The 26250-nt window shown below is 52.7% G+C and overlaps 12 protein-coding genes across 12 annotated transcripts; 7 read left to right on the top strand and 5 right to left on the bottom strand.

The window, feature by feature from the left end:
• Positions 1 to 257: 257 nt before the first annotated feature.
• On the top strand, positions 258 to 5996 carry LTS14_004143 (uncharacterized protein; the record flags this gene model as incomplete). The annotated part of the gene is made up of 1 exon (XM_064836845.1): positions 258 to 5996. The coding sequence occupies one exon, from the start codon at positions 258 to 260 to the stop codon at positions 5994 to 5996; it is 5739 nt and encodes a 1912-aa protein (XP_064695478.1).
• Positions 5997 to 6882: 886 nt separating this feature from the next.
• URA6 (bifunctional uridylate/adenylate kinase) lies at positions 6883 to 7563 on the top strand (the record flags this gene model as incomplete). The annotated part of the gene is made up of 1 exon (XM_064836844.1): positions 6883 to 7563. The coding sequence occupies one exon, from the start codon at positions 6883 to 6885 to the stop codon at positions 7561 to 7563; it is 681 nt and encodes a 226-aa protein (XP_064695477.1).
• Positions 7564 to 7732: 169 nt separating this feature from the next.
• LTS14_004141 (uncharacterized protein) lies at positions 7733 to 8926 on the bottom strand (the record flags this gene model as incomplete). The annotated part of the gene is made up of 2 exons (XM_064836843.1): positions 7733 to 8520; positions 8593 to 8926. 2 exons carry the CDS (start codon positions 8924 to 8926, stop codon positions 7733 to 7735), a joined length of 1122 nt encoding a protein of 373 aa, XP_064695476.1.
• Positions 8927 to 9152: 226 nt separating this feature from the next.
• On the bottom strand, positions 9153 to 11132 carry cyp15 (Peptidyl-prolyl cis-trans isomerase cyp15; the record flags this gene model as incomplete). The annotated part of the gene is made up of 2 exons (XM_064836842.1): positions 9153 to 10484; positions 10551 to 11132. The coding sequence occupies 2 exons, from the start codon at positions 11130 to 11132 to the stop codon at positions 9153 to 9155; spliced, it is 1914 nt and encodes a 637-aa protein (XP_064695475.1).
• Positions 11133 to 13653: 2521 nt separating this feature from the next.
• FAP1 (FKBP12-associated protein) lies at positions 13654 to 15173 on the top strand (the record flags this gene model as incomplete). Its single annotated transcript, XM_064836841.1, has 2 exons — positions 13654 to 13860; positions 13890 to 15173. 2 exons carry the CDS (start codon positions 13654 to 13656, stop codon positions 15171 to 15173), a joined length of 1491 nt encoding a protein of 496 aa, XP_064695474.1.
• Positions 15174 to 15381: 208 nt separating this feature from the next.
• Positions 15382 to 16159, top strand: LTS14_004138 (uncharacterized protein; the record flags this gene model as incomplete). The annotated part of the gene is made up of 3 exons (XM_064836840.1): positions 15382 to 15426; positions 15480 to 15790; positions 15841 to 16159. The coding sequence occupies 3 exons, from the start codon at positions 15382 to 15384 to the stop codon at positions 16157 to 16159; spliced, it is 675 nt and encodes a 224-aa protein (XP_064695473.1).
• A 223-nt stretch (positions 16160 to 16382) lies between these two features.
• Positions 16383 to 17613, bottom strand: PEX10 (peroxisome biogenesis factor 10; the record flags this gene model as incomplete). Its single annotated transcript, XM_064836839.1, has 2 exons — positions 16383 to 16473; positions 16541 to 17613. The coding sequence occupies 2 exons, from the start codon at positions 17611 to 17613 to the stop codon at positions 16383 to 16385; spliced, it is 1164 nt and encodes a 387-aa protein (XP_064695472.1).
• Positions 17614 to 18550: 937 nt separating this feature from the next.
• Positions 18551 to 19244, top strand: LTS14_004136 (uncharacterized protein; the record flags this gene model as incomplete). Its single annotated transcript, XM_064836838.1, has 2 exons — positions 18551 to 18695; positions 18754 to 19244. 2 exons carry the CDS (start codon positions 18551 to 18553, stop codon positions 19242 to 19244), a joined length of 636 nt encoding a protein of 211 aa, XP_064695471.1.
• An 82-nt stretch (positions 19245 to 19326) lies between these two features.
• LTS14_004135 (uncharacterized protein) lies at positions 19327 to 20325 on the bottom strand (the record flags this gene model as incomplete). Its single annotated transcript, XM_064836837.1, has 1 exon — positions 19327 to 20325. One exon carries the CDS (start codon positions 20323 to 20325, stop codon positions 19327 to 19329), a length of 999 nt encoding a protein of 332 aa, XP_064695470.1.
• A 393-nt stretch (positions 20326 to 20718) lies between these two features.
• Positions 20719 to 21680, top strand: SDH2 (succinate dehydrogenase complex, subunit B; the record flags this gene model as incomplete). Its single annotated transcript, XM_064836836.1, has 2 exons — positions 20719 to 21151; positions 21205 to 21680. 2 exons carry the CDS (start codon positions 20719 to 20721, stop codon positions 21678 to 21680), a joined length of 909 nt encoding a protein of 302 aa, XP_064695469.1.
• A 1817-nt stretch (positions 21681 to 23497) lies between these two features.
• On the top strand, positions 23498 to 24423 carry LTS14_004133 (uncharacterized protein; the record flags this gene model as incomplete). Its single annotated transcript, XM_064836835.1, has 5 exons — positions 23498 to 23736; positions 23791 to 23851; positions 23915 to 23953; positions 24009 to 24027; positions 24080 to 24423. The coding sequence occupies 5 exons, from the start codon at positions 23498 to 23500 to the stop codon at positions 24421 to 24423; spliced, it is 702 nt and encodes a 233-aa protein (XP_064695468.1).
• Positions 24424 to 25028: 605 nt separating this feature from the next.
• Positions 25029 to 26135, bottom strand: LTS14_004132 (uncharacterized protein; the record flags this gene model as incomplete). The annotated part of the gene is made up of 1 exon (XM_064836834.1): positions 25029 to 26135. One exon carries the CDS (start codon positions 26133 to 26135, stop codon positions 25029 to 25031), a length of 1107 nt encoding a protein of 368 aa, XP_064695467.1.
• Between the last annotated feature and the right edge of the window lie 115 nt (positions 26136 to 26250).

The raw sequence follows: 26250 nt of genomic DNA, 5'->3' as shown, positions 1-26250 counted from the left end.
ACGCAAGCACTTTACTGCATCGCATTCCAAAGCCACTCGGACGACCCGACGGAAAGTCACGACGAACACGAACGAGCACGAACGAGTAGTCTGGCCTCCGAACCAGCTTACCTCCACCGGCTCTCTCCGCATAGGTTGCGTAGCGTCTTCCGCTGTACAGTAGTTGTACATCGACACACCGAAGCACCGTGTCCGTCTAGACATGCGATGACCACTGCTCTACCGGACTACACTATCCTGGTCGAACTAATGGAGCCATGGCCGCCAGCAGCAAATCGCCGCCGCCCGTCATGAGGCCTAGCTTGGACGGACCACCACTCGAGGCATACACCTACACTACACCTTCCACCACCACCGCCGCGTCTTTCCCCGACAACAGTGGCAGGAATAATACATCTGTGGGAGTACCGATGATACAAGCTGCAAACGAGACCAGTGCGAATCTAGCGGCGGGGACCCGATCCTTCTCTCCGTCACCCATACGGACACAAGTGCGATCAGCCTCGAATCCCGTAGGGAACCATGCGCTGAACAGCGTGCGGTCAAACCCAGTGCTACTTCCTTCTCGACAGGCCGGATCAGTCAAGCATATTGCGAACAAATTCGACCAGGGAGCCGCTGCGGCAGGAGCTCCTCCACCACCACTGCGAGTGCAAACAACACAGGAGAGGTATCGGAGGGCGCGGGTGGACAAACCTCGATCACCGACCGGCGCAAAAGGCGAAGCGGGCATGGTAAAGCTGCAGAAAAGGCGGCCAGGCCAGCCCAAGTCTCCTCAGAGATCGCCTGCAACATCTTTCGAGACCAATGGCTCTTCTTTCTGCTCCAATGCGACCCTAACAAGTTCTCGGAGCCAGCCACAAAGTGCGTCAAGTCCAAAGCGAGCCAGATCACCAGTCAAGAAAGCTGCATACCCCAACAATAAGCCACTTTTCGGCGAGTTGACTGCGGATGGCTGGCACGGCAATTTTGCACTCCCGAGCTATGGCGGACCGCCATCTTTCGAAGCGACTCCCCGACGAGGAAGCGATGGAAGTATTGCGCTAGGTCATGTGAGGAGTCAATCGCATCAGAACATCACGCGCAAAGCACTTTCACCTCCCATAAATCACAAACTCCAGCATAAACGGAGTAGAAGCGAGATGGACACACCACAACCACAGACCGCACCGAGCATGCCGAATCTGAGTGCGTATAGATTGCCAGATCTTTATCCTACACCACCGAATTCTGGCACACGAAATGAGCTGCGGAAAGACTCTCCCACATCGCGTCTGCCGGTGAGCAGTAGACGACAATCTCAAGATTCGGCGGGTGGCACATCCTCTGCACCGTATCCACGTTCAGCTTCAGCCATGTCGAATAGAGAAAGATCTAGATTATCAAAGTCGCCTACGAGAATGAGACAAGCATTTGGTAAGGAGAACAATGCTCCTGTGACGACACCACGAAGTCGATACCAGCCAGCGCCATTAAGCTCTGCACAATCTGGTCAGACGCTATCCGCGAAGATTGTAGCACCGCCTGCGAAAACCTCACCTCCACTACGATCCTCTCGTCCACGACAACCTGTAAGTGCAGCCACGACTTCAGCCAGCCGAGCTAGAGCCGCAGAAAGGTTCCAGAACCCACCTCTCAAAGACAGCAGAAGACCGAGCGAACAATGGCTCGGCAAACCGTACGATCCGCAGAAAGAGAGAACAAGACGGAAAATACCGGAGCTTGGGAAGGTAGATTTCGCGGAACGCCGAGCGAGGATACAGAAAGCGATATCGCAGAATTTAGAGGAGAATGAGGCGAAAGAGAGCCTGGTCACACGATCACGGCAAGCATCAGTAGCAAGTGAGCAAGCATCTGCGGGTGCTGATCATGCCGCGCTGAATGCTGTCGACGGAAAGCAAGCTCGAATATTGGATGAAGAAACTGCTCAGATAGAGGAGGTGCAGCCAGTGCCAGAACAAAATCGACCCAGAGGCCTGAGCGTAAATACTAGTGCAGTCCCTTTGCGAGAAGGAGAAGAGCCGGAGCCGAAGACTGCTGCCACAGATGCCACAGAGTTCGAGGTTGATGAGAGTCCCATTCTTGGCAGACTACCGCAACAAGCAGCGCCTGCACCAGAGCTATCGACACGGGTTGAAATCGTGCCGGACGAGCCTGTTCTCCTGTCGGCGGCAACATACCAGCCTCCTGCGAGACCATTCACGCTGCCCTCACAGAGACCTGTTGAAGATGCGGAGCCTCAGCAGGTACAAAGTCCGAGCATACTTGAGAACATCCGGCGTATGCGAGAGCGCAGCGAGTCTTCGTTGAGCAGAGACGAGACAGACTTCCCGGACGACAGCCCTTCTGCTGATGACAGCCCAAGCGGCATAGAGGACCGATGGGGCCTAGCGCATGGCCTTGGAAACGCCGATCAAGGTTCTATTCAGATCATGCTTGATGGCGGTTCAGCGCCAAAAGACATGGAAGGGCCTTGGTCGAAGGGCATGCGACCTGAATACTACGAGCAATCCTCGAAGCTCGCTGATCACGAAGCACTTTATCAGTCAGATGGCTTCGTCGACTCGCCAGTAGAGAATGGTACGGCTCACTCCGTGGACGAAGCATCGGAGGCCACACCTCGTAAACCGCAACGCGATGACACTATCAAGCCTGGCAAGCCTGCATCGGCCATGGCCTTCACGGCTACAAGCCAAGATCTCGAGCACGATGCTGCTTTGGCGCGAGCATTCGACGATTATCAGACCAATGGCCGCGTTGCACCCGAGATCCTGGAGTACATTCAAGGTCATAGTGTGGATCTGCAGCGACTGTCAGCAAATGGAGGATCGGATGCGCACATGGTGCAGAACTTGCTAGACAGTATGCTTGACGCTAGAGCAGCGCCTGTCCCAGCCTTAGAGTCCGCAAATAACCACGACACGTTCGATGGCGAGCTGCTTCTACCGATGCAGTATGAGATCCCACCAGTCACGCCAGATACACCTCCAGATGCCGCCATGGCTGGAGGCACTGCGCTCGTGTACAGCCAGAGCACTAGCCTCGACGAGCCACTGGAACAGAACGACGAAGATTTCCAGGCACGGATCCGTAAGGCAGACGAGAAGTGGGAACGGGAGCAAGGAAGCGAGGACAACACACTACATATAGATACAGGCATGGCGCCTCCACCTCCACCAAAGGACATCGGCTACACGCCACGATCGAGCACTGGGCCACTCAGTGCCACCTTCCCACCGTTCAACGGAGACGCCCTACACATATCGACAAGCAACGACATGAACCGAGAAGTCATGGCTGCGGGTGATAGTGTGGCAAACACTCCACCGGAAGAGCAAAGGGCTTCGCCAAAGATTGCTCCACCTGCGCCAGCCTATGCACCTCCTCCTCCACCACCTACGACTTCCTCACCAAGCATATCACGATCACCCTTCGGCATACCCGAGGTTCCTCAGATACCAGCCTCGTACCGTGAAAGGGAGACGGATTCATCGGAAATGTCTCCCTTGGCTCGCAAGGCCTACTGGCCTGGTACAGCTTCGAGCTCGACCCGCCCGTCTGTGGACAGTGTACGACAGGGTGGTCCGCCTTCGCTTCCAGGTGCGCAGTCGATGTCGTCCGTGGCAGGATCAGCTCGACACAGCTCGATAGATGCCGATGGGGCAGACAGTCAGACGAAATTGGTCAAGACTGTCTCTCCCGGGCCTGAGCAGAAGCGGCTATCGAAGCGAAAGAATATCATCAAGGAGCTGCTTGATACCGAGAATAGTTACCACCAGGATCTCAAGATCATCGAGGACATCTACAAGGCCACTGTTGGCGATCTCGTCAACGCTGATGACAAGCGCATACTGTTCGGTAACTGTGATGAGATCGAGCAGTTCTCTTTGCACTTCTACGATGAGCTGCGAAGGGCTGTAGCGCCTATGTACGTGCCGGCGAAACAAATGCGTTGGGCGAACAAGCGAGGCAGCTACTCTACTATGCAGAGTGATGGCACAGGTCAGACTTCCGTGATGAGCTCAGAGAGCGTCGACGACGAGAAAGATCGTGCCACGAGCATCGGGCGCTGCTTCTTGACCAACCTACATCGAATGGATCTGGTATATGGAGCTTACCTGAAGAATCACGATGCGGCGAATCAGCGGCTTACAGTTCTGAAGGCCATGCCAACAGTGAAGTGCTGGCTCGATGAGTGCCACAACAATGCTAGCGACATAACGTCTGCATGGGATCTGGACTCGCTACTCGTCAAGCCGACCCAGAGAGTCGCGAAGTACCCACTCATGCTACACCAGCTGCTCGAGACGACGCCTTCGGATCACCCTGATCATGATGCGCTGAAGGCTGCTGCCAAGGATGCTGTAGGTATGCTTACTCGCATCAACGAGGCCAAGAAGCGAGCAGATCTTGTCGATCAGATCATCAATGGCAAGAACAAGGACGGAGACGTGCGAAGTGGTATTGCCAAGGCCTTCGGTCGGCGAACTGAGAAGCTCAAGGAGCGCGTGGGCATTGCGGAGGCATTTCAAGATGCAGAGTTTGACGAGCTCTCGCATAAGTTCGGTGGTCATTTTATCCGCCTGCAAATTTGTATGCGAGATGTCCAAGACTATCTGCATCGCATCGACAAGGGTATGGATCAGATTACAAACACCGCTGCAGCACTGGACCTCTACACCGATGTCGCACCAAGCAGTCTGCCGGAGATCGAGAGCAAATGGCGACGCTACGGTCAAGCAGTGCGCGAAATATCTGCCATCGCCTTTCCCGATCACAAAGCAGCTGTCTACAAGCGCGTCGTCCAACCCATGATCACTTGCATCAAGCTGCACGAAGGCCCACAAAACGCCATCAACAAGCGTAAGAAGCGGATAGTGGACTATGCCAAGTGCAAGTCCATCGAAAAGCGTGGCGAGAAACCCGACAAGAAGACCATCGAGGCCGCAGAGATGTACATGGCGATTAACGACCAGCTCAAGATCGACCTGCCGAAGCTGTATTCGCTTACCGCGAGCTTGGTCCAAGCATGTCTGACTTGCTTCTTGGATATCCAGCTAACGTGGTACAACATGTGGGAGCGCAAACTGAAGCCTATTCTCGAGGATTCGCAGATCCCGACGAGCATTGAGCAGATCGAGCCTGCTTTTCGACCGGACTACGATATTGTTAAGAGCAGACTGTTGGAGTTGTCGATATGCAATGGTGCACTTCTGGCGGACTCGGCAAATTTCCTGTCGCCTGCGAATACCATTGTCGCGGATTCGGAGTTGTCGCTGAAGAGGCCGTCTACGCTGGACTCTAAGAGGACACAATCGATTAGCAGTGATCATTCGCCAAATCTGCAGCCGATCAACAAGCGGCACAGTAGCGGTTATGTGCATGGATATGATGGCACGCCTGGTGGACCACGAGATGGAGGACGCATCAGATCAAATTCGTCTCTTTCGACCCGTGGCACACCGTCGCAAACTCCAGCGTCAGGCATCTCGGCAAATCGACCCTGGTCCAACGCCAATACACCTAGCTCGTCCTTCTCGGCCAGCCGCCCCTCAACAGCCAATCCACAATCGGTCGCCCTGTCCGCCTTCCAACGACCCACCCGCCCTAGCCTCGACACTGGACAAAGTCCCCGCCCAGGCTCAGGCCAAACCTACTTCACCGCCAGACCGGAACTCGACACTCAACGCTTCTCCGGCCTCTTCTCCTCCGCCCTGCCTCCTGAGCTCCAGCTCGAAGTCGGTCGTCCCGTGACCCCGACGCCCGAGACGCCGGACATGCAGGTCATGTTCGTCTGCGCCAGTTTGTTCGAGTTCAGCATCGACAAGACGAGGAAGGAGGCGGGGTATCCTTACCTTACATATGTGCAGGGAGAAGTGTTTGATGTTATTGCGCAAAAGGGCGAGCTGTGGTTGGCGAAGAATCAGGATGATGGGGGGAATATGCTGGGGTGGATATGGGAGCAACATTTTGTTATTTTGTCGCAGGAGTCGTGAGGAAGGTGTGATTGATGAGTGTGGAGAGGAAGAGGTGGAGATATGCATTTCTTTATTTGTTTCTGTTCTGGGTGTACATTCGAGCGGCAAAGCGAGCGAGCGAGCAGCGTCTGGGAAGAGCTTCCAGGCCAAGCTCCATAGTACACGAGGTTGTTGGGGGTGGCATGGCACGCACACACTGGATAGATATTAGCGATGGGAACGACGGACTTCCTTTTGTTTGTACGGGCACGAGGCAACGAATACCAGTGGCGTTAATTGAGAAGGTTGATTCTTGGTAGCGGGTCGGACGAGAGATAGTGGACGGCGGCGGTGTGTATAGTATCGAAGGAAAGGAGACTTCCTATTCACCACGATACGTCACTTTGTCACTTCCTCAGTAGTATCAATTCCTCAGCAGTGAAGACGTGCGTCCTTGTGATTGGCCAATCCGCTGGTCGTCGGCTGCAATGACATCGTAGCTTCCTGCACATCGTCTTAGATTTTGATAACCATGTTGTCGCATCGCATTCGAGCCCTGCCACGCCTGCGTGTCCCTTCAGTCCAACAAACTGTCACTCGGCGAGCCTTTTCGAGCTCGTACAAGACTTGCGAAGCTCCACGAACTCAACATACTCCCGCCACACCCTCACCCAGTCGCCGAACAGGGCACAGCGATCAACTGCCTGTATTTCCACTTGTAGCCATCTTTGTGATTGGTAGTGGCGCCTTCTATTTCATGGTCAAGTCTCGTGCCTCAGAGGGAAGCACACACTACATCACACCCGAAGTAGCACCAGCCGAGAAACAGAATTGGCCGCGGAACACCAGGGTCGACCAGACGAGCTCGAGACATTGAAACACCAACTCAGCTCCCCGACCACAATATCTGTCAAACACCGCCGACATGCCGCCAACAGATCTCAAGAACAACCCGGCGCTCCAGGCTCCCAAACGCAGCAAACCCCTCTTCCAACCCGGCACCTCCGAAAACCAAGCCCTGGTGATCTTCGTCCTCGGCGGCCCAGGAGCAGGCAAAGGAACCCAATGCGCCAATATCGTCCGAGACTACGGCTTCAAGCATCTTTCAGCCGGCGACCTGCTTCGTGAGGAACAAGATCGAAAGGGCAGTGAATTCGGGGACATGATAAAGGATTATATCAAGGAAGGGCAGATTGTGCCGATGGAAGTCACGATCCAGTTATTGGAAAATGCCATGACGAGCACAATAGACAAGAACGGGAATCGCAAGTTCCTGATCGATGGTTTCCCACGGAAGATGGACCAAGCGGTTGCGTTTGAGGAGAAGGTCGTCCGGTCCAAATTCACGCTGTTCTTCGATTGTCCTGAGGAGACTATGCGGGAAAGGCTGTTGGATAGAGGGAAGACTTCTGGGAGGGCGGATGATAATGAGGAGAGTATCAAGAAGAGGTTTCGGACTTTTGTGGAGACTAGTATGCCAGTTGTGGAGATGTTCGAGAAGGAGGGGAGGGTGGTGAAGTGTGATGCTAGGAAGTCTCCCGAGGAGGTGTATCAGGGCGTCAGGCAGGAGTTTGAGAAGGAGGGAATCAAGCCCAGTGGGCAGTAGAGATGGTCAGACGATGTCTGAAGCAATGACATGACCTGTGCATGTGAAACTGAATATGCACTGTGCCACTCGATACATACTGAACACCCAAGCTTCCATCACCACTCCGCCTGGTCTCGACAACTCACCCTCCAGTTCACAACCGCTCGCCTCGCAGTCTCGAATGTGATCATAGATATCTGTACCTCTCATCATACTGCAACTTGAACATCTTGTACTCCACGCTCTCCAGTGTTGCTGTAATAGGATCTTGCGGAGCCCAGCAGAAAGCTCGATACTGCTCCAGCTTCTGCACATGTGCGGCCCACACCTCGTGCTCAGGCTTACGCAAGATCGTGTCGCGGACGGCATCGCCAATGGACTGGTGTAAAGAGAGGTAATAATGGCCCCAGCGTTCTTGGATCTCCTCGTGCTGACGTTCGCGAGAAGGGCCCAGGGCTGGATTGAAAGGCGGTAGGGCATCTACGATGTTGAGGTCGCAGTAGAACATGGAGATCATTTCGGAATTGCTTAGGGTACGGATCGTGACCTTGCCGTTCTCTAGCTTCTTGAGCTTGCTAAAGTTGCTGAGGGCTTGAAACCATGGTCGACTGACGTATGATTTGACCGTAAAAGTCCTGTCAGGCTCGCCGAAATGTGGTACGATGTGGTCGGGGAGCTCCTTGAGCTGGATGCCAAGCTCGAGGGTCGTGAGTTTTGGCAAGTTCTGTGCGAGACGAACACATATGTTGTCGAGACCACGATCAGCTTTCTCCTTCATGTGCTTGTCCTGGCTTGTGCTTCCGTAGGCTTTCGTAACGTGTTCTAGCCTCATGGTCGTTATATTATGGAGGTTTGCCTTACCGGCGTTCTCGAGAAACCTGTGAACGAGGTTGGTTGGATGGAAGAAGAATTTGCAGCTTCCGTACATGATGGACGTCGCCTCATGGTGAAGTTGCCTGTTGACGAGCAGCAGACCTGAGAGGGATGTACGCCATTTCGTATTATTGAGGCGGAAGAACGTGTATGTTTTGTGCGTGAACGACTCACATTGCAAGACACGCATATTCTTGGTCGGCTGCGGATTCGTGATAGCACGCCACTCCGGTACTTCACGGGCTTCGTCTGTCCTTGGGCGGCGGTCATAACTTGAACGTGTGGGCATGCTGCGGGTTTCGACGGTGCCTGTAAGAATACCTGTGCGAAAGACCACTGTTACACCAGCGAAGACCAGCTCGTAGATCTTGTTCCGTAGCTCTGGCGGCAAGGCCAGCAGCCTCGATTGATCTTTCTCTGGCGGTGAGGCTTGCAGTCGACGAACCACGAAGCTGCCCTTGGTCTTGTGCGCATCTGCACGATGCACCGTTGCTTTGAGAGGCGACATGTTCGGCAATTCCTTTTGAAATTATCTGTGACGATGTGGTGGATGTACAGAGCAGGGGGTACGTTCATGTGTGGTCGATGTATGTTTTGTTGAGGCGGGCCGCGCGGTTGGCTGACTAGCGCCGCATATATAAGGAAGGCACGAGCGCGGCTGACTGCAAGCGCAATCGCCTCTACCATGCGCCAAGCCGAAATATCGGTCACCGTGTCGCCACCTTGTCCTTCAACTATTGTAGCGTAATATCTACAATCTTCACATCATCCACAGGCTTCTCCTTCCACACCTTGACATTCTCAATCGCATGCACGACCTCCATACCCCTGACGCACCTTCCAAAAATGGTATGCTTGTCATCCAGCCAAGGTGCCTTTTCAGTCGTGATAAAGAACTGACTAGCATTCGTGCCCGGTCCAGCGTTCGCCATCGAGACGATATAGGGCTTGTCGTGCCGCAGCTCAGGTGTGAACTCGTCTGCAAACTCCTTGCCCCAAATGCTCTCGCCTCCTGTGCCGTCGCCAAGCGGATCACCAGTCTGGATCATGAATTTTCGAATGATGCGGTGGAAGATGATGTTGCGGTAGTAGCCGTCTTTGCCGTGGACAGTGAAGTTCTCGACAGCTTTGGGCGCATGTTGCGGGAAGAGGCGGATGTGAATGTCACCAAGGGTTGTATGTATGGTCGCTTCCTTTGCCATCCTTGCATTGCGCTCTTCTGCCTCGCCTTTCTGCTTCCCAGCGAGCAAGTTCTTCGGCTTCTCGTTGTGAACATCACGATCCGACTTTGAGATGTTCGTCTCATTCGTGAACATGTAGAAGCGCACCTTCGCGCTTCCAGTAGTGGCCAGCATGGCATCTCGCGCTTCTGCTTCAGCCAACAGAGGGTTGTCCGATGCAGCCATCTGTACAGTGACAATGTCTTTCTTGTCTGGTTGACCCTGGAAAAGAGCAAGATTGAGTGGTCGATATGGCTCGTCGCGTCCATACAGCTTCACGACACGATTGGTGAGCATATTCAGCACTTTTACGCCCAGTATACTGCCGTAGAGGATGAAGTGTCCGCTTTCGTCAAACACAACATTCTGCCTGCTGCGCGACACGGGATTCTCAAGCTCGCGCTCCACAGCTATTCGCCGACCAAAATCTACAGCTTCCATGGGCTCCTTACTTAATGTTCCAGCTTGCTGCATCTCGCTGATTGTGGCTATACTCTCGTCGTAGGTCCGATACAATTTCCCGGATGCAAATTCAAAGATGCGGACCTTGCGATCCGGGAATGAAATTGTAGCGAAGTGTTTGCCTGTTGGTGATATCGTGATGGATGAAGGGACTGACTTGGACTTTTTGAACTCAAAGAGGGATGTGTTGCTCTTGATGTCGAAGACGATCTCGGGCTTCTCATAGTTGCCCGATGGCTGCCAGTACTCGATCATACCACCTTCATCGGAAGAGATGACGCAATCAAAAGCATTGTTGTACGCCAGGACATGTACTGGCTTCCGATGCAAATTCGATAACGTATGTAACGGCTTCTGGGCCTCGCCTCGGCCATCGTATATAGACTGTATGCAGTATTAGTACGCGCTCATGCTAGAGAGTAATATGTGGCACCTCCAAAGTCAACTTACAATGGATCCATTAACGTCACTCGACACCGCCAGCAATGGATAGGTCGAACCATGCCCATGAACAAAGCATATACATCGAGGCACTACCTCTGGCTCCAGCATGGCCAGTAGATCGAAAGTGACCACATCAAAGATCTTGATTGTGTTGTCTGCTCCAAGCGTAGCATAACTTCTCCCGTCTGCGCTGACCGAGACACCCGTGATCTCACCATCATGCGCCTTGTACTCCTTCACGAACTCTATGCCACCAGTAACCTTTTTCCAAAACTTCACATATCCATCGATCGAGCTTGTGATTAGGAAGTCGGTATGTGGTGTAAAAGTACAGTAGGAGAGTTGATCCTTGTGCATAAGCGACTTTGAGTATCGCGTGGCCGTAGGAAGTGCAGCGACATACTGCTTCTCGTACGGTAGTCTCCTTCGTTTCTTCTTCGGTGCTTCTGCAGATGGTAAAGCTGGACCAATATCGTCGTCCGAGTCGCTGTCGTCTGCTGGTTGGCTTGCAGGTTGTGTATCCCCGAGCTCAAGCTCATCGTGCGAACGTTTGATGCCCTGAGCCGCCTGTTCAGTGTCCGTTGCCATGCTCATCACAATGAAACAGTTAGTTCGTGCGTCTCACTCCTCTACCTCGACTCGTGCATCTTTGTTGCGCCGGGCGCTAGCTATTAGACTTGCCGCCGACCGTTGAGCCGCAGAATCTAATCTGATCTCCAGAAAGGCAGGTGCGATCGATGCAGTGGCGTTCGCTTGAGTCATCATCGAACATTCGAATGAACGACCTCGCCACACACTAGCGAAGACATAATGCTGCATTGCCTGACGCTTGCACTGCACGATTGAGTCACGGATGTGCTGATATCGCAGCGATACAAAAGAATATATTTATCGTTCAATAAGCTGAAACTGTGAAAGCTCGTATTCTCTCTTGATCGATCCCCAATCTATACGGAGAGCATAGAAAACAATCATCCTCGTCGAAGCGGCGCTGCGATTTACGAAATTATAATCAGTCTGGAAATCACAGAACAGACCGACCTGCGAAAGTTCGTCAGTATGGATTCAGCAGCGATTGCGGCACCCCAGCAAGCAGGAACACAACCTGGACAGCCAAATCGCCATCGCCACCGTGGACCCAGACGAGGCAGGGGGAATAGTCGTGGAGGTGCCGCACTTGACTTCAGACCTGCATCGGTTGCGCCAGCATCTCGTCAGCATGCTCCCATTTCTTCTGTTGATGGTTCCAGTGCAGAAAATTCTGCTGCTGAAGGTACACTGTCTGCAAATATTCGTAGAGGGACGGACAGACGACAAGCGCAGAATCGTACAGTGAACGGCCGCCGATTTGGCGGACAGTTGACGAGTGACTGCGAGCAATCGAGCGAGAGTCTGGGTGCTCAGAACTCGTTGCAAGCTGATGCTGCAGTGTTTGTGCCTGGCCAATCTGCGCTACTCAAGCAACAACCAAGACCGTCCAAGCCCCAACAGAAACGAGCGCCAAAATCGCAAGCTCCAGATATTGCTACGAGGACGCACGAAGATATCGATCACGGGTATTACGAATGTCCAATCTGCACAAGCGAAGTGCAGCGTAAATCGAAAGTCTGGTCCTGCCACATCTGCTGGACTGTCTTTCATCTCAGTTGTATCAAGAAGTGGGCCACGAATGAAGGCTCGACAGCAGCACGGCAGCAGGCTGATGGCGAAGCGGCGCCTCCGAGACAGTGGCGATGTCCTGGCTGTAATCTACCCAAGGATGAGCTTCCAGGCAACTACACATGCTGGTGCGAGAAGGAAATGGAGCCTAGAGCGCCAGCTGGTGTGCCGCCACATTCATGCGGGCAGAGTTGCGGCAGAGAGAGGATACGAAAGTGTCCTCATCCTTGCCAGCTGACATGTCATGCTGGCCCATGTCCTCCCTGCACTCATATGGGTCCAACTCACATGTGCTACTGTGGAAGGCACGAGATTACAAAAAGATGTTCCGAGACCGACTATGTCAGTGGCTGGAGCTGTGGAGAAATTTGTGGTGAGCTTATGCCATGCGGCGAGCACACACACGATGAGCCATGTCATGAAGGTCTCTGTGGTGCTTGCGAATTTCGCATGCCTGCTCGATGCTATTGCGGTCAGGGCGAGAAGGAAATATTGTGCTGCGATCGTGGAGAAGAAGTTCAGAGCAGACTGACCCACATAACCGAATCTGGCGAGGATGTCATCGAAGACTGGGTGGGCATCTTCGATTGTGGCAGTACCTGTGGCCGCAAGTTTGATTGTGGTGTTGGAAACCATGTCTGCGAACGACCATGTCATGCCCAAGATCTTGAACCTGGACATTGCCCACGATCTCCAGATGTCGTGACACACTGTTCGTGTGGCAAGACACTGTTGAGTGAGCTCTCAGACAACATCCGCCACTCCTGCTCTGATCCAATATCCAGCTGTCTTCAGCCATGTAACAAGACGCTTGCGTGTGGCCACGAATGTACAGCTATCTGCCACACTGGCGATTGTCCATCCTGCAGGCAAACGGTTGATATCAAATGCCGTTGTGGCCGCACTAGCTCAAGGAGTATTTGCCACCAAGGCCAGACCGAGCCGCCGCAATGCATGCGCGTTTGCAGGACATCTCTCAACTGTGGTCGCCACGCATGCGATGAGCGCTGTTGCACGGGTGAGAGGAAGGCTTTGGAACGCCAGGGCACGAGAAGAAAGCAGCGGCCACTGTCTTCTGCCCCTCGCCCAGCCGAGGAGTGCTTCGAGGCTGAGCACATTTGTACGCGTCAGTGCGGGAGGCTGCTCAAGTGTGGTCAACACTTCTGTCCAGAGCTGTGCCATAAAGGTGCATGCGGCAGCTGTGTGGAAGCAATATTTGACGAGATCAGCTGTCACTGCGGTCGCACTGTGCTTCAGCCTCCCTTGCCTTGCGGTACGAAGCCACCACCATGTCGGTATCCATGTCTGAGACCGAAGACGTGCGGTCATCCTCAAGTTCCTCATAACTGCCACCAGAACCAAGAGGCTTGCCCGAAGTGTCCGTTTTTAGTGGAGAAGCGATGTATGTGCGGCAAGCACACCCTCAAGAATCAGCCTTGTTGGCTCCAGGATGTCCGTTGTGGCGATATATGCGGCCAGAGCCTTCGTTGTGGCTTCCACCACTGCCGTAAGCAGTGCCACAGGCCGGGCCAGTGCGAAGACGCCAATGGGCAAACCTGCTCGCAGCCGTGCGGTAAACCGAAGAAGGTCTGCGGCCATCCTGATGAGGATATCTGCCATTCGCCATTCAGCTGCAAGGAAGACAAGCCTTGCCAGAGTAAGATCTTCATCACGTGTCCATGTCAGGCACAGAAACAAGAGATGAAGTGTGGTGCATCGAAGGATGGTGAAGGCAATAATGACAAGAATTTGGTGTGTAACGAAGAATGTGCAAGACTCGAGCGTAACCGCAAGCTTGCACTGGCTCTCAACATCGATCAATCTACGCATATCGAGGGAGGGGACCACGTTCCTTACTCCGACGAGACCTTGAGCATCTTCGCGAAGCATGTGAAGTGGGGTCAGACACAAGAGCGAGAGTTTAGAGTGTTCGGTACCTCAGACGAGGAGAGGAGGTTGCGCTTCAAGCCTATGAAGCCTCAAGAACGTGCTTTCCTACACGCGCTAGCAAACGACTTCGGCTTCGATTCTGAAAGTATGGATCCTGAACCACACCGCCATGTCATGATTTGGAAGACACCACGCTTCGTGTCTGCGCCTAATAAAACCCTAGCTGAAGCTCTTCGCATGAAGACGAATCAGCGTTCTGCTACCGCAAGCGCCAACGTCTCCGACAACGAGAGCTCGATTAAGAAAATCAAGGCTAGTAATGACGTCGGCGAACCCTTCAACAGCTTCATCATCGACCGACCACGTTTTGGTCTTACAGTCGATGAGCTTCGTGCCGAGCTTTCCAAGCTTGTAGGCCCAGACATGGCTTTGAAAATCGATGTCGACTTTCTACCTAGCAACGAGGTCGTGTTGAGAGCCGTTTCGAAGGCGCTACCGCCATACGACTTAGAGCAGACTCTGCGCAACCTCAAAACCAATATCGTCGCGGCAATCGCAGGTAAAGGCTATGGCATACCGCAGCTATGTGCTGTTGATAACTCGCTAGCTGTCCTCAGACGTGAGTCTGACACAGCGAGCGGAGATGGGTGGTCAAGAGTGGCTGCGAAGAAGGCTGCACCAAGGACGGCGTTGCAGAGCAATAGTGCGAGTAGCAGCACCAACAGCTTTGCTGCTCTCACTGGAGGCCACAAGGTCACATTTGCGAAGAAGAAGCCCGAGAAGATCCGACCTAAGCCTGTCGTGGTGGTAGACGATTGGGAGGTGGCTGAGCAGGCTGAGGAGGCGAAGGAGAAGGTCACCAGTAGTGCTGATGAAGCCAGCCATTTAGTAACTCCAGTTGATGAGCCTGATCTGGACAGCATATCAGAGCCTTCTCCTTCACCGTCTAAGCCGGTGCAAGCACCTCAAGCACCAGCAGATGATGCTACCGTTGCCGTTGAGCAACCTATCGAGGGCATTACTACAACAAAGTCGGATGCGCAGGACTGGGCTTCTCAGGTCGAGGAGGCCGGTCTATAACTACTCCACAGTTCATCACATCAATTCTTGTACGTAAAGATGTCTGTACCTGCATTAGCTGCTCCATAGTTTCGTAACGATCTGAAGCTTGACATGCAGTGACGCCATTCGCAAGGGTTCTGGAACACTAGATGCGAGCTTGCTCACAACTTCACTTCTGATGACCATATCTTCCCTGACCACTGCCCGAGGTATCACAAATCTCAACATGTCTTCCAACCTCAAGCCACTTGTTCTGCACGCCCACGGCACGGTAAGATCACCCGCGTCGTAACGTACGTGGGAGACGGACTGACATCTGGCTAGGGTCCCAATCCTTATAAAGTAGCGGCTTTGCTCGAGTTCCTAGATGTGCCATACGAAGTCAAGCTCTGGCAATTTGGTGATGCAGCCAACGGGGTCAAAGGATCTCAGTTCCTCAAGATCAACCAGAATGGTCGGGTGCCTGCAGTGGAAGACCCCAACACCAATGTTGTGTCTTGGGAGTCTGGTGCCTGCATGAACTACCTGCTACGTGTCTATGACAAAGAGAACAAGTTTGGTCCAAAAGGCGACTCTGAACAGGCCCACGTTGATTTCGACAAGTGGATCTTCTTCTTGGTCTCCTCTCTTGGCCCGTGGGTGTCCAAACTTGCCACTTCTTCACTCGATACTGACGTAATCACAGCATGATGGGCCAAGTGAACTGGTTCCGTCACTATCACTCGCAGAAGAACGATGATGCCCTTAAGCGATATGAGGAGCAGGCATACAGGACTTTTGAAGTTCTGGAAGGCCAGCTGAAAAGTCACGACGGTCAGTACATCTTACCTGGTAGCACTATCTCTGCTGTGGACTTGCATTTCTATCCGTGGGTCTATCAGCATGGATTCGCGCAGCTCAGCATCGAAAATTATCCTACAGTATCCAAGTGGATCCAGACCGTCGGTGGACTAGAGCAAGTCAAGGCTGCGTACAAGAAGCTGCCGGAAGGGAAAGAGATGTAGGATTATGATCTCATGTATATGTACGTATACATAACAAAGTACATAGAGCAACAAGGGTCGGCCCCAGCCAGTCTCTACAGCAGCGTCGTGCCAGCAGGATTCAAACGGAACGAGCGGTGTCATTTGACATCTGTGCGGAATCAAAAGCGGTCGTTTCTCTTCATTCAACTTCACACTAAGTACAGCACATACCCCAATCATGCATCGCTAAATGTAGATCGTTTCAGTACCGTCCTACTTTCTGGGCCGCCACATACTCAGTGAAGAAGACTGGATTTTCATGGGCCTCATCACCCTCGCAGAGGAAGAACATGCTGCACTAACGCACTCTGTCTGCACAAAGGACATATCGGCTGCTCTCGTAACCAGTCTGTAACGCACTGCCAGCAGAATACATGACCGCATGTCGTGGCGGATGGATCCTTCATGGGTTCCAAGCAGAGCGTGCATTTTCGCTGCTGTCGGCCGTCTATCCACTGCATGACTTCGGCGTCCTCCAGATGATAACGATGCGGCTGCGGAAGTGGCGTCTGCGTGATGTGCGAGATCCTTTCCTTTTGTATAGCAGGGTCTGCACCTTGCGGTGCTTCGAAAAGTAAAGGAGCTGTGATACCAGTATCGGCACTGACTTCGACGCCACCATCTATGACTACAGAAGTACCGCCCGCAGCAGAGTTGTTCGAAGGGATATTGAAAGCCTGTGCATGCGAGTATGTTTCCTGCATATGCAAGTAGCCCTGCACGAACATCTGGAGAACGAGCAGCACACCAAGCACCTCATACCCAACGCGCTGCTCGTTCTGCTCAAGCTTGCGAGTAAAGATGTACCGAAGGCCGAAGATGCGCTTACTGAGCTGGTAATACGCTCCACTAAAGTAGAAGACAGCCAAGCTTGCAGCATATACTGATGCAGGTGAGGTGGCAGTATCCAAGTGCTTCAGTATATACTCCTGGATCTTGAATGTCCTAGATGGAGGCTGCTTGCTCCTTGTTGGCGAGGAGGCTCGTCTATGATGAAGTTTGCGCATGGACGACTCCAATTTCACTCGCAGTCGCCTCCGAAGTGCGGGAAGCACACGGTTCAAAGCGTATGGTAGCAAGACTGTCGACAGTATGTAGCCAGATCTTCGGAGGATGGATGGGAGGCGCGAAGTATCGTCTTCGACCTGCACAATATCGCAATACTCTTCGCCAAGAGTCCGGTTGCCAACAAAGGTGGTCAGGCCAAGGTAGAGCAATTCGGTAATCGTACGCGCCTCATTCGTCCAGTTGTGCGCTGTGCGAGCGCCATAGAGACTTCTGATGACACCCGCCAGGTGTGTCAGTAGAACAGATTGGAAGTAGGCGTCCTTTTGATTTGCGCGTATGATGTCTGGTGCGGCCGCCCAGGGGTAAGTGAAGCTGTCTGAGTCCTGTATATTCGGGACATGCTGGTCTCGTACGTGGTCTGACATGGTCACAGCCGTCTTAGAGGCAGATCTCGAAGTGAAGTACTTGCGTTGATGTCTTATTGCTGTGCAGGAGATATGGCGCTAACGAAAAGTACCTCGGCCTACCTGACTTAGTTAGTATACAAACGTGATGAGACGTGGCTGCCCTAATCGACAAAGGAGCACTACATTCGCCAGCTAATAATTCTCAGTAGCACTCGAGATGTGGTCGAATTATGGGGCGGAAGCCATGAGACGAATGAACGACCGCCGTGAGAGTGAAAGTGGGTAGGTAGTGAACAATCCCACTGGCCGTTCATACCTTTCTTGCCGCTTCTTGATGCACTGGAGTGGCACTTTCCTCAAGGACGACGCAGGTTGACAGGTTCCTTCGTCTCAGCCTTCTGCCATCATTCCTCCTGAACAAGCATCACGCAAGTCCCTCCGCGCAAGGATCATGTTTTGCCAAGGACGGCGCGCCGCGGATGAAGCGATCAATTCAGCTCACGCGACATTCGTATTCGCCGTGGTGACGAAGCTTTGCAGGAAAGGAAATCGGGAGGAGATACAGTCTGGCAAGCCGACACGCACACCTATAAATCTCTTTCGCTTCCCACCTAGCAGGAACATGGAAGTGTTACTGCGCTGCCTTCGCACACAGCCTCTTGCCCGTGACATCATTCTCCTTCGAATCTCATCCCCGAGCCAAGCCAATCCACCGAAGCATATTCGCGTCAAGGAGAAAGTCTGTGTGGCGTAATACGCGGCCGTGCCAATAATAATAATGGAGATCCTCATACCAATTTCGTATCCCTTCCTTGCTCACGATTTCTGGACACTTCCTGGCATCTGGAAACTCACCCCGTTATTTCTCATACTGGCGATACTAGGGCTAGACATATATCAAACCAAGTACCGAAGACCAGGACCAACATCAACACCGAAAGTCGAGGTTTAGGATATGCATTTCTCCAAGTCGATACTTCTGGCGCCTGTCGCCATTGCCTCTGCGCAAATCGGATCTATCGTTTCGGGTATCACCTCTGTCGGTGGTGATATCACAAGCGGCGCAGCTTCAGTTTTCACAGATGTGACAAGTGGAGGAGGTTAGTCAAACCTGGTAATCTAATGCTTCGCCGAGGTAGCTGCTGAACTGCGTCTTAGCCTCTGTGGCGACCGTCATCACATCGGGTGCTGGCTCAGTAGCGACAGATATGACGTCGGGTGCAGCATCAGTCTATACCGTCATAACAAGCGAAGGAGGCATGTACATCGTCATCCTTCTCGTACGTCCATATGTGCTTACAAATATTCCAGGCTCGCTTGCCACGGTCGTCACATCAGGAGCCGCGGGAGCGTTCTCGACCGTCACGAACGGCGCCGGATCAGTATACACGGTGGCCACTGGAGCTGGTGGCAGTATCGCGTCCACCATTACAAGTGGAGCTGGAGGCGTCGCCTCCACAGTAACCAGTGGTGCTGGAGGCGCTGCAAGCACAGTGCAATCAGGGGTAACCAGCATGGCGTCAGCGGCATCATCTGGTGCAAGTTCAGTGGCATCTGCTGCCTCAGGTGCTGGCGCGGCACACACAGGGGCTCCAATTGTTGCTGGAGGACTTCTTGGTGCCGGACTTGCCGTGGTGGCGCTCTTGTAGAGGATTGCTTGTCTGCATATACACAAGATACCGCTCGATCATGTCAGGACCTGGAAGACCCGGCGCGTAGCTTGATCCTACTCTACTTTGTATTAGATTGTGTAGATGTATGCATACCCAGATCACTCAGAAGCTCCACAATGCGGTCGAGGCCTGGTGTCCAAAGACATGTCTTGCCCGGGACATGATCGCTTTCCCACCTCTCGATGGCTATAGGGCTAAACACATCGAGACTGAGAGGTTTGAAGACCTCTGCAAACCTCTTTTGGTGGTCACGCTCTGTACAGTCGCAAATCCAGATACCAATATCCGCTGCTCGCAAGCACTCATAGTCCGTAGCAGAGTCACCAACGTAAACCACGATGGGCTGCTCAGCTTGATGTTCTTGGCGCAACGTCGTAACCCGTGCCAGCTTGTGCTGCGCTGTACGAATGCTGCTGTAGAGACGTCCGGACGAGCCTTCGGGCGAGTCTAGCCCGTCGATTTCGTTCGCTTCGATAACCATGTCATTGACCATTGTCACGATATCGTTCTGTTCGGGCCGTGGCGCAGCACCTGACTCGGGCACAGCACACCGCAATGCTGATCGTATAAATGTCGCGCTGAAATTGACGCTCAGAATCGATACACTACTGGTCGGTGCTAGCATACTTTCGTCATGTGAGAACAACCTAAACAGATCCTTCCAGCCAGTGCGCATAGCCAATTGACCGGACAGGAGGGCATCAGATGCTACATCGCGGACATGCTGCGATCTGGAATTTGTGAAGAAGCCCGAATGGCACACTCTTCGCGAGCTAGCAAGCTCGACAGCGTCCAGGCTTTGCAACCATTGACTATACTCTTCATGGCAGGCCTCCTGAGATTGCGGGTAGTGTGCAGCTTTGTGGGCTTTGTAGTCATCAATGTAAGCACTGAAGAAGCTGCCCCATGCCGGATATTCTGCAGTAGCTGGTGTCATTCCACGACCTCGGACTTTGGGTACGTTGCCAAGGAGTGACATAGTGTCTCCGGTAGTGAGAGTGCTATCCCAGTCGAGAACCAGATATATTGGTTTGCGCGAGACATGGGCAGTGGCCATATTCAGGGATCTGCTCATGTGTATTCTATTGATGCACCTTGCCACGTGATGTAGCCACCTTAGCGATCGAAGTCCCATCAACACCTACCGTTCGTCAGATAAGCGGCTAGCAGGCTAGCATTGCATACTGCGTGGTTGATCATATATGGTCAACAATATGCTATTGCTCTTGCTCTTGAGATCTTGATCTGGGAGTGGAGGTAAGTGGAAAGCAGCGGGAATAACTAGCCGAGGATCGAAGGTGGCAATATCAGCCAAGAAGAGGGATCTAAATCTTGCTTAGTGGATCGAAGCCGAGCACTTCCCGTCATAGATTGAATGTCGAGATCGCCTTCACGACTACATTCATATCTCTCCACTCTACCACTCTACATTGTCACCAGTACACACATCATGGCCCTCAGACTAGCAGCACGCCGTATGGCGCTGGCGCCTGCGCCTTTCACGCGAACCTTCAACCGCGCCATGGCAACCACGGTCGAGCACACCAAGGAACCATTGTCTGCAATTTCGGAGGCCACATCAGCTTCACAACCACCAATCCCACCGAGCAAGACCACAACTATCCAGGAGCCCGAACAAGAGGCAAATGCCAAGACGAAGACCTTCCACATCTACCGATGGAACCCAGATCAGCCTAGCGACAAGCCGAAGATGCAGAGCTACACTCTTGACTTGAACAAGACAGGCCCGATGATGCTGGACGCGCTTATTAGGATCAAGAACGAGGTGGATCCGACTCTAACGTTCAGGAGGAGCTGCAGAGAGGGTATCTGTGGCAGCTGTGCAATGAACATTGATGGTGTTAATACATTGGCCTGCTTGTGTATGTACCGCTGAGACATATTCTCTGGATATGCCATACTGACTCAGTAACAGGCCGTATTCCCACAGACACCGCCAAGGAGTCACGCATCTACCCCCTACCGCATACCTACGTCGTTAAGGACCTCGTACCCGACCTCACCCAGTTCTACAAGCAATACAAGTCTATCAAGCCCTACCTCCAGCGCGACACCCCACCACCAGATGGGCGTGAATACCGTCAATCTCGCGACGACCGACGAAAGCTAGATGGCTTGTACGAGTGCATTTTGTGCGCATGCTGCAGCACATCATGCCCAAGCTACTGGTGGAACGCAGAGGAGTATCTTGGTCCAGCTGTACTTTTGCAGAGCTACAGATGGATTGCGGACAGCCGAGACGAGAAGACTGCGGATCGAAAGGAGGCGCTGAACAACAGCATGACGCTTTACAGATGCCACACCATCTTGAACTGCAGCAGGACGTGTCCGAAGGGCCTGAACCCGGCCTTGGCCATTGCGGAGATTAAGAAGAGCTTGGCTTTTGCTTAGAGACTGGTTCTGGGCTCTGTAAGCATGCGGCGTGCTTTCTGTGCTTTTGTCTGGCTCGTGGGCGTTTTGAGGCTGTTTGTACATAGTGCTGTACCTTCACGATCGCACATCCCTTGTGCATGTCATTAGATTCTATGCAGGCGACTGATGTTTGACCCGACACAACGCAAGCCCATATGACGTTGATTGTCAGGCTGAGCGTCACTTGATGCGGCTCTCACCGATACTGTCAATTGATAGTCCGTAGGATCTTGCAAGTGGAACCTGATCACACGTGCTAACCAGGAGATGTTCGACCATGATTACATGTGGTGTAGCCGAGATACAATTGTGCTGCTTCATCGTTTTGTCGTTTTAGGGCCAAGGTTTCTCCATCAACAACAGCCGCCAAGCACATATATTGCACGATCTGCATAAGAACATGGATATGCCGACTTGGGAGGTCATAAGCTTTTGCCACAGAGTGCAATGGCAGCCTTCATAGTGCTTATCTAGACGTACAGATATGCAGAAGTGCCTTGTACGTGTACGCAGCGGTCTGGAATACGGAGCTTGAGGCCTGGTAGTCGTCTATGATCGTGCTATTGAGATACGTTCAAGTCCAGTCGGTCTCAAGATGCGTGTAAGGTCCCACAAAGCAGCGAATTGGTAATGAGCCAGTGACTTAGCCTGCTGTGGAGCACTACGTGTCTTCTCTACTGACCAGGAAGTTGGATGGTCATGCACGGCGAATGCTGCACTGCTGCGTATGCTATGGCCATGCTCGAAGCTGTTCGCCTGACACAAGATACATAATCTAATGGTACGCGTCAGGCGCTATGCATCCAGGAATGCACCTAGCATTTCAGATATGGCAGAAGAGGGCTTGAAAGGTTTACGCAGTCTTGTGACTTGTTGCGTAACATTTCAACTTGCAGAAACGCGCCCCGGCTGCCAGAAATTAAGCTTTAAACAGGCTGAATGGCATGTGGGACCATGCTCAAACATCGTTCAGAAACGATCGCGTCCTCGTTCTCCTTTATATCAAGCCGCGTGTCTAGAGCCATTCATATTACATATGCACTCCACTCGTTCCCCTGCATCAAATCGAGGAGCCGAAGGGCTTCGGTAAATTATGAGACAAGCTTTCAAGCCGCAAAGGACAAGCCACTCGTGTCAGCTTGGCGCAGTCGAGCTATGGAAGTTGTCGAAGACGCTACGATATCGACGGGACTGCTGCTGGAGACGCCGTCGCGTGGCCAATAACACCAAGCAGAGCAATGCCAGCGATCAACAGGACCTTTGGACTGTAACCATGGCCGTCGTACAAATCTCGTATACCTATTGCGTGTCTTCGAAACTCATATAGATGAATTCTGGAACGCCGACGGCGAGCACTGTCACCCGCCGCCACCGGAAGGCGGCATTGGCTGTGCTGAAGATGTCACAGAAGCACACCATCACTCAAGCTGGAACGCCCATCTCCATGCTTGTCCTCTGCTTGTCCAATGCTTGTGCCGGATGCCAAGTCACCTGGCATCCGACACTGACAAACTCATACCGGAGATCCTAGCACCCGTCTTGCCGTGCGACATTATCCAGATTGTAGGCTATCAAAATGTCCGACAGCCACAATAGCGCCATCTCGAAGACGCACAGGCCTTCGGCATGCTCTGCTGAACGACAAGTCTTCTGCCGGCCAAGACCATATAAGTATAGTCATCTCCTCTCAATAACATCTATCCCTCAGCACAAAACATCTTCGTCAGTCTACCAACACCACCACTTTCATTCAATCAACAACAGAGTCTGCGACTCTTCCTTCGACTACAGTCATCATGAAGTTCACCACCGCAGCTGCTGGCCTCTTGGCCGCCGCTGGCGCTCTCGCCGCCCCTGTCGCTCAGCCAGAGGCTGAGATCGAGACCCGCAACCCAGGTGGCATCAACTACGTCCAAAATTACAATGGCAACGTTGCTCAATTTAAGTACAGCGAGAGTGCAGGCACTTTCTCTGCCAAGTGGAGCGGCAACACCGACTTCGTGGTCGGCTTGGGTTGGTCCACTGGCTCTGCTCGGTAAGCATATGTACGACCTTACAGCAGCAGTGAACCTGGCTGATTTGGAGACAGCGCCATCACCTACTCTGGTAGCTACAGCGCCGCCGGCTCGGGATCCTACCTCTCCGTATACGTAAGTGTGAAGACTGCACAGAGTCGAAAGTCATCGACGAGCGCATTCTGATGCTTCTTCTAGGGATGGTTGAACAGCCCCCAGACCGAGTACTATATCACCGTAAGTTGCTATCCACTTGCGAGACGTCGAAACCATTGATCTGACACCTTTGCAGGAGAACTACGGCTCCTACAGTATGCCATGATCGACACCCGCCTCGCAACAACCCTGCTAACAGCACAATAGATCCATGCTCGGGTGCCACCTCCCTGGGTTCTGTCACATCTGATGGCTCCAGCTACCAGGTCTGCACCGACACCCGCACCAACCAGCCTTCCATCACCGGTACCTCGACCTTCAAGCAGTTCTTCTCCGTCCGCGCGAGCAAGCGCACCAGTGGTACCGTCACGACCGGCAACCACTTCAAGTACTGTGAGTATAGAGAAGCACGCGTGACCCTGATATGGATGGATTCTGACAAACATTTCGCAGGGGCCACAAAGGGCTTCGGCAACAGCAACTTCAACTTCCAGGTTTTCGCTGCCGAGGCTTTCTCCGGCTCTGGTTCTGCTTCCATCACCGTCTCCTAAGCATTTCGCCTGGGTACTGGTGAAGGAAGTGTTTGCCGCTCGGATAGTGAGAGCTGGTAGGCGGGCGAGCATGGGGGTGGTGGATGGTGAGAGTAATGGTGATCAAAAAAATTGTTCTTCTGTAGAATGGTTCCTAGCTATTGACTTAGCTGGGAACAAAAGACCCTGCTGAAGCATCAGCGTGGACAGAATTCTCCAGAGTCTTTCACGCTATGTTGCCTCCACACGTCAGGTGCTTGTGCAACGCTTGCTTCTGCATTTTCGCCATCTACGTTTGAAATTCTACGAGACGGGACCAGCTCGGAAGTTTGTCCGCCTCTCGTGAGCTGCTTCTCGTCATTTGACGAGCAGAACTCAACCCGGCCACACCAGGCCAGATACATTCGGTGTTAGGGGATGAAATAGTGGTATGCGAGGACGTTCAGAGCGGCAATCGTATCTAGGAAGCCCATCTAGGACGTAGATACATGTACACCACTTCAATCCAGAGCTCTCGAAAATCCGATGTCGACGCCGTCCAGTCGGAATTGTCGTGCCGTGCTCGAATGTTGGAGGTAGTCTCAATATGAGCTTATAACCTTGAGGTCCGGCACTGATGACAGTGGTCATTGAACTCGCCTGACCTCAAGTTTCACTTCTGCTCCTGCCTCAGCAAACGCAGTGTACTGCCCAGACTCAATCCTCTTGAGCCACTTATTGCTCTCGTACTGCGCCGTGAAGATCGACATCCGCAGTACAGGCGCTCTTGATTCATTGAGCTCGTCACGCGACCATGTCCATCGACCAAAAGACCAGTTCAAGATATATCGCGCTCGCTTTAACTTTGTACCATTGACATCCGTTCCATCAGAGGTCTTAGGAGCAGCTGTAGAGTACAGCACAGCTTTGATGCGATAGACTTCGTCCTTGGGTGCTGATTTGAGTAAGGTGTCAAGTTTTGCCAGATCTATGTTCGAGCCTGGACTCGGAGATGTGAGTGTGATGGACAGACACTCCATTTCCGACATATGACCGTGATCGTGATGGTGGTCGTGAGAACGGGTACTGCTCGCATGTCCGTCTATCCACGCCTTCGCCATCTTCGAGTCGAATCCAAATAACAGATCCGGACTGATCCAACCCTTATCGCTCTTCGTCTGCGGCGTATCAACGTCCAGCTCACCAACTTTGTCGAGGAACAAATCAAATTCTCTCTCGGAAAGACTCTCCCACTTATTGATTATGATCAGGTCAGTCTGCTGAGCCTGCAACTTAGCGGTATATGAAGTATTAGAATAGCCAGACCAATTCTCCGCATCAATGACAGAGATCACACCATCCAATTCAAATCGTCCCGTAAGCTTTGCGATCCTGTTGACCTCTAGAACAAGTTTTAGCGGCTCAGCTGATCCAGAGGTCTCAACAATGATTCTGTCTGGACTGCACTCGCGATCTAGCTGATGTAGTGCATCCTCGATCTGCCCGACGTTCGTACAGCAGATACAGTCTCCCAGAAGTTCTCGACTTCCTGTCATCTCAGCAGAAGCAGCAAGTTGGGTATCGACATTGAGGTCTCCAATTTCATTTTTGATCAAAGCGAGCTTATAGCCTGGGTTTGTGGTCCGCAGTTGAGGTAGTAGGTTGAGGATGAGAGTCGTTTTGCCTGAGCCTGCAAAACCGGTGATGATTGTTATTGGGATTCGGCGGCCATCAGAGTGGTGCGAGCCAGTCATCTTCCACTTATGAGATCACCTTGATGTGTTTTGGCAGATTTTTCTATTGAGCTGTGGTGAATGCAAAGCAATTTTCCGAAAGAGGCAACTGCGGCTGGGCGGTGAAGCTGAGCCC

The sequence above is a fragment of the Recurvomyces mirabilis genome (genome assembly GCF_035927965.1).
Source record: "Recurvomyces mirabilis strain CCFEE 5264 chromosome Unknown scaffold_9, whole genome shotgun sequence".
NCBI classification, from domain to species: domain Eukaryota; kingdom Fungi; phylum Ascomycota; class Dothideomycetes; order Mycosphaerellales; family Teratosphaeriaceae; genus Recurvomyces; species Recurvomyces mirabilis.
This window is presented reverse-complemented; position numbering and strand designations above follow the sequence as displayed.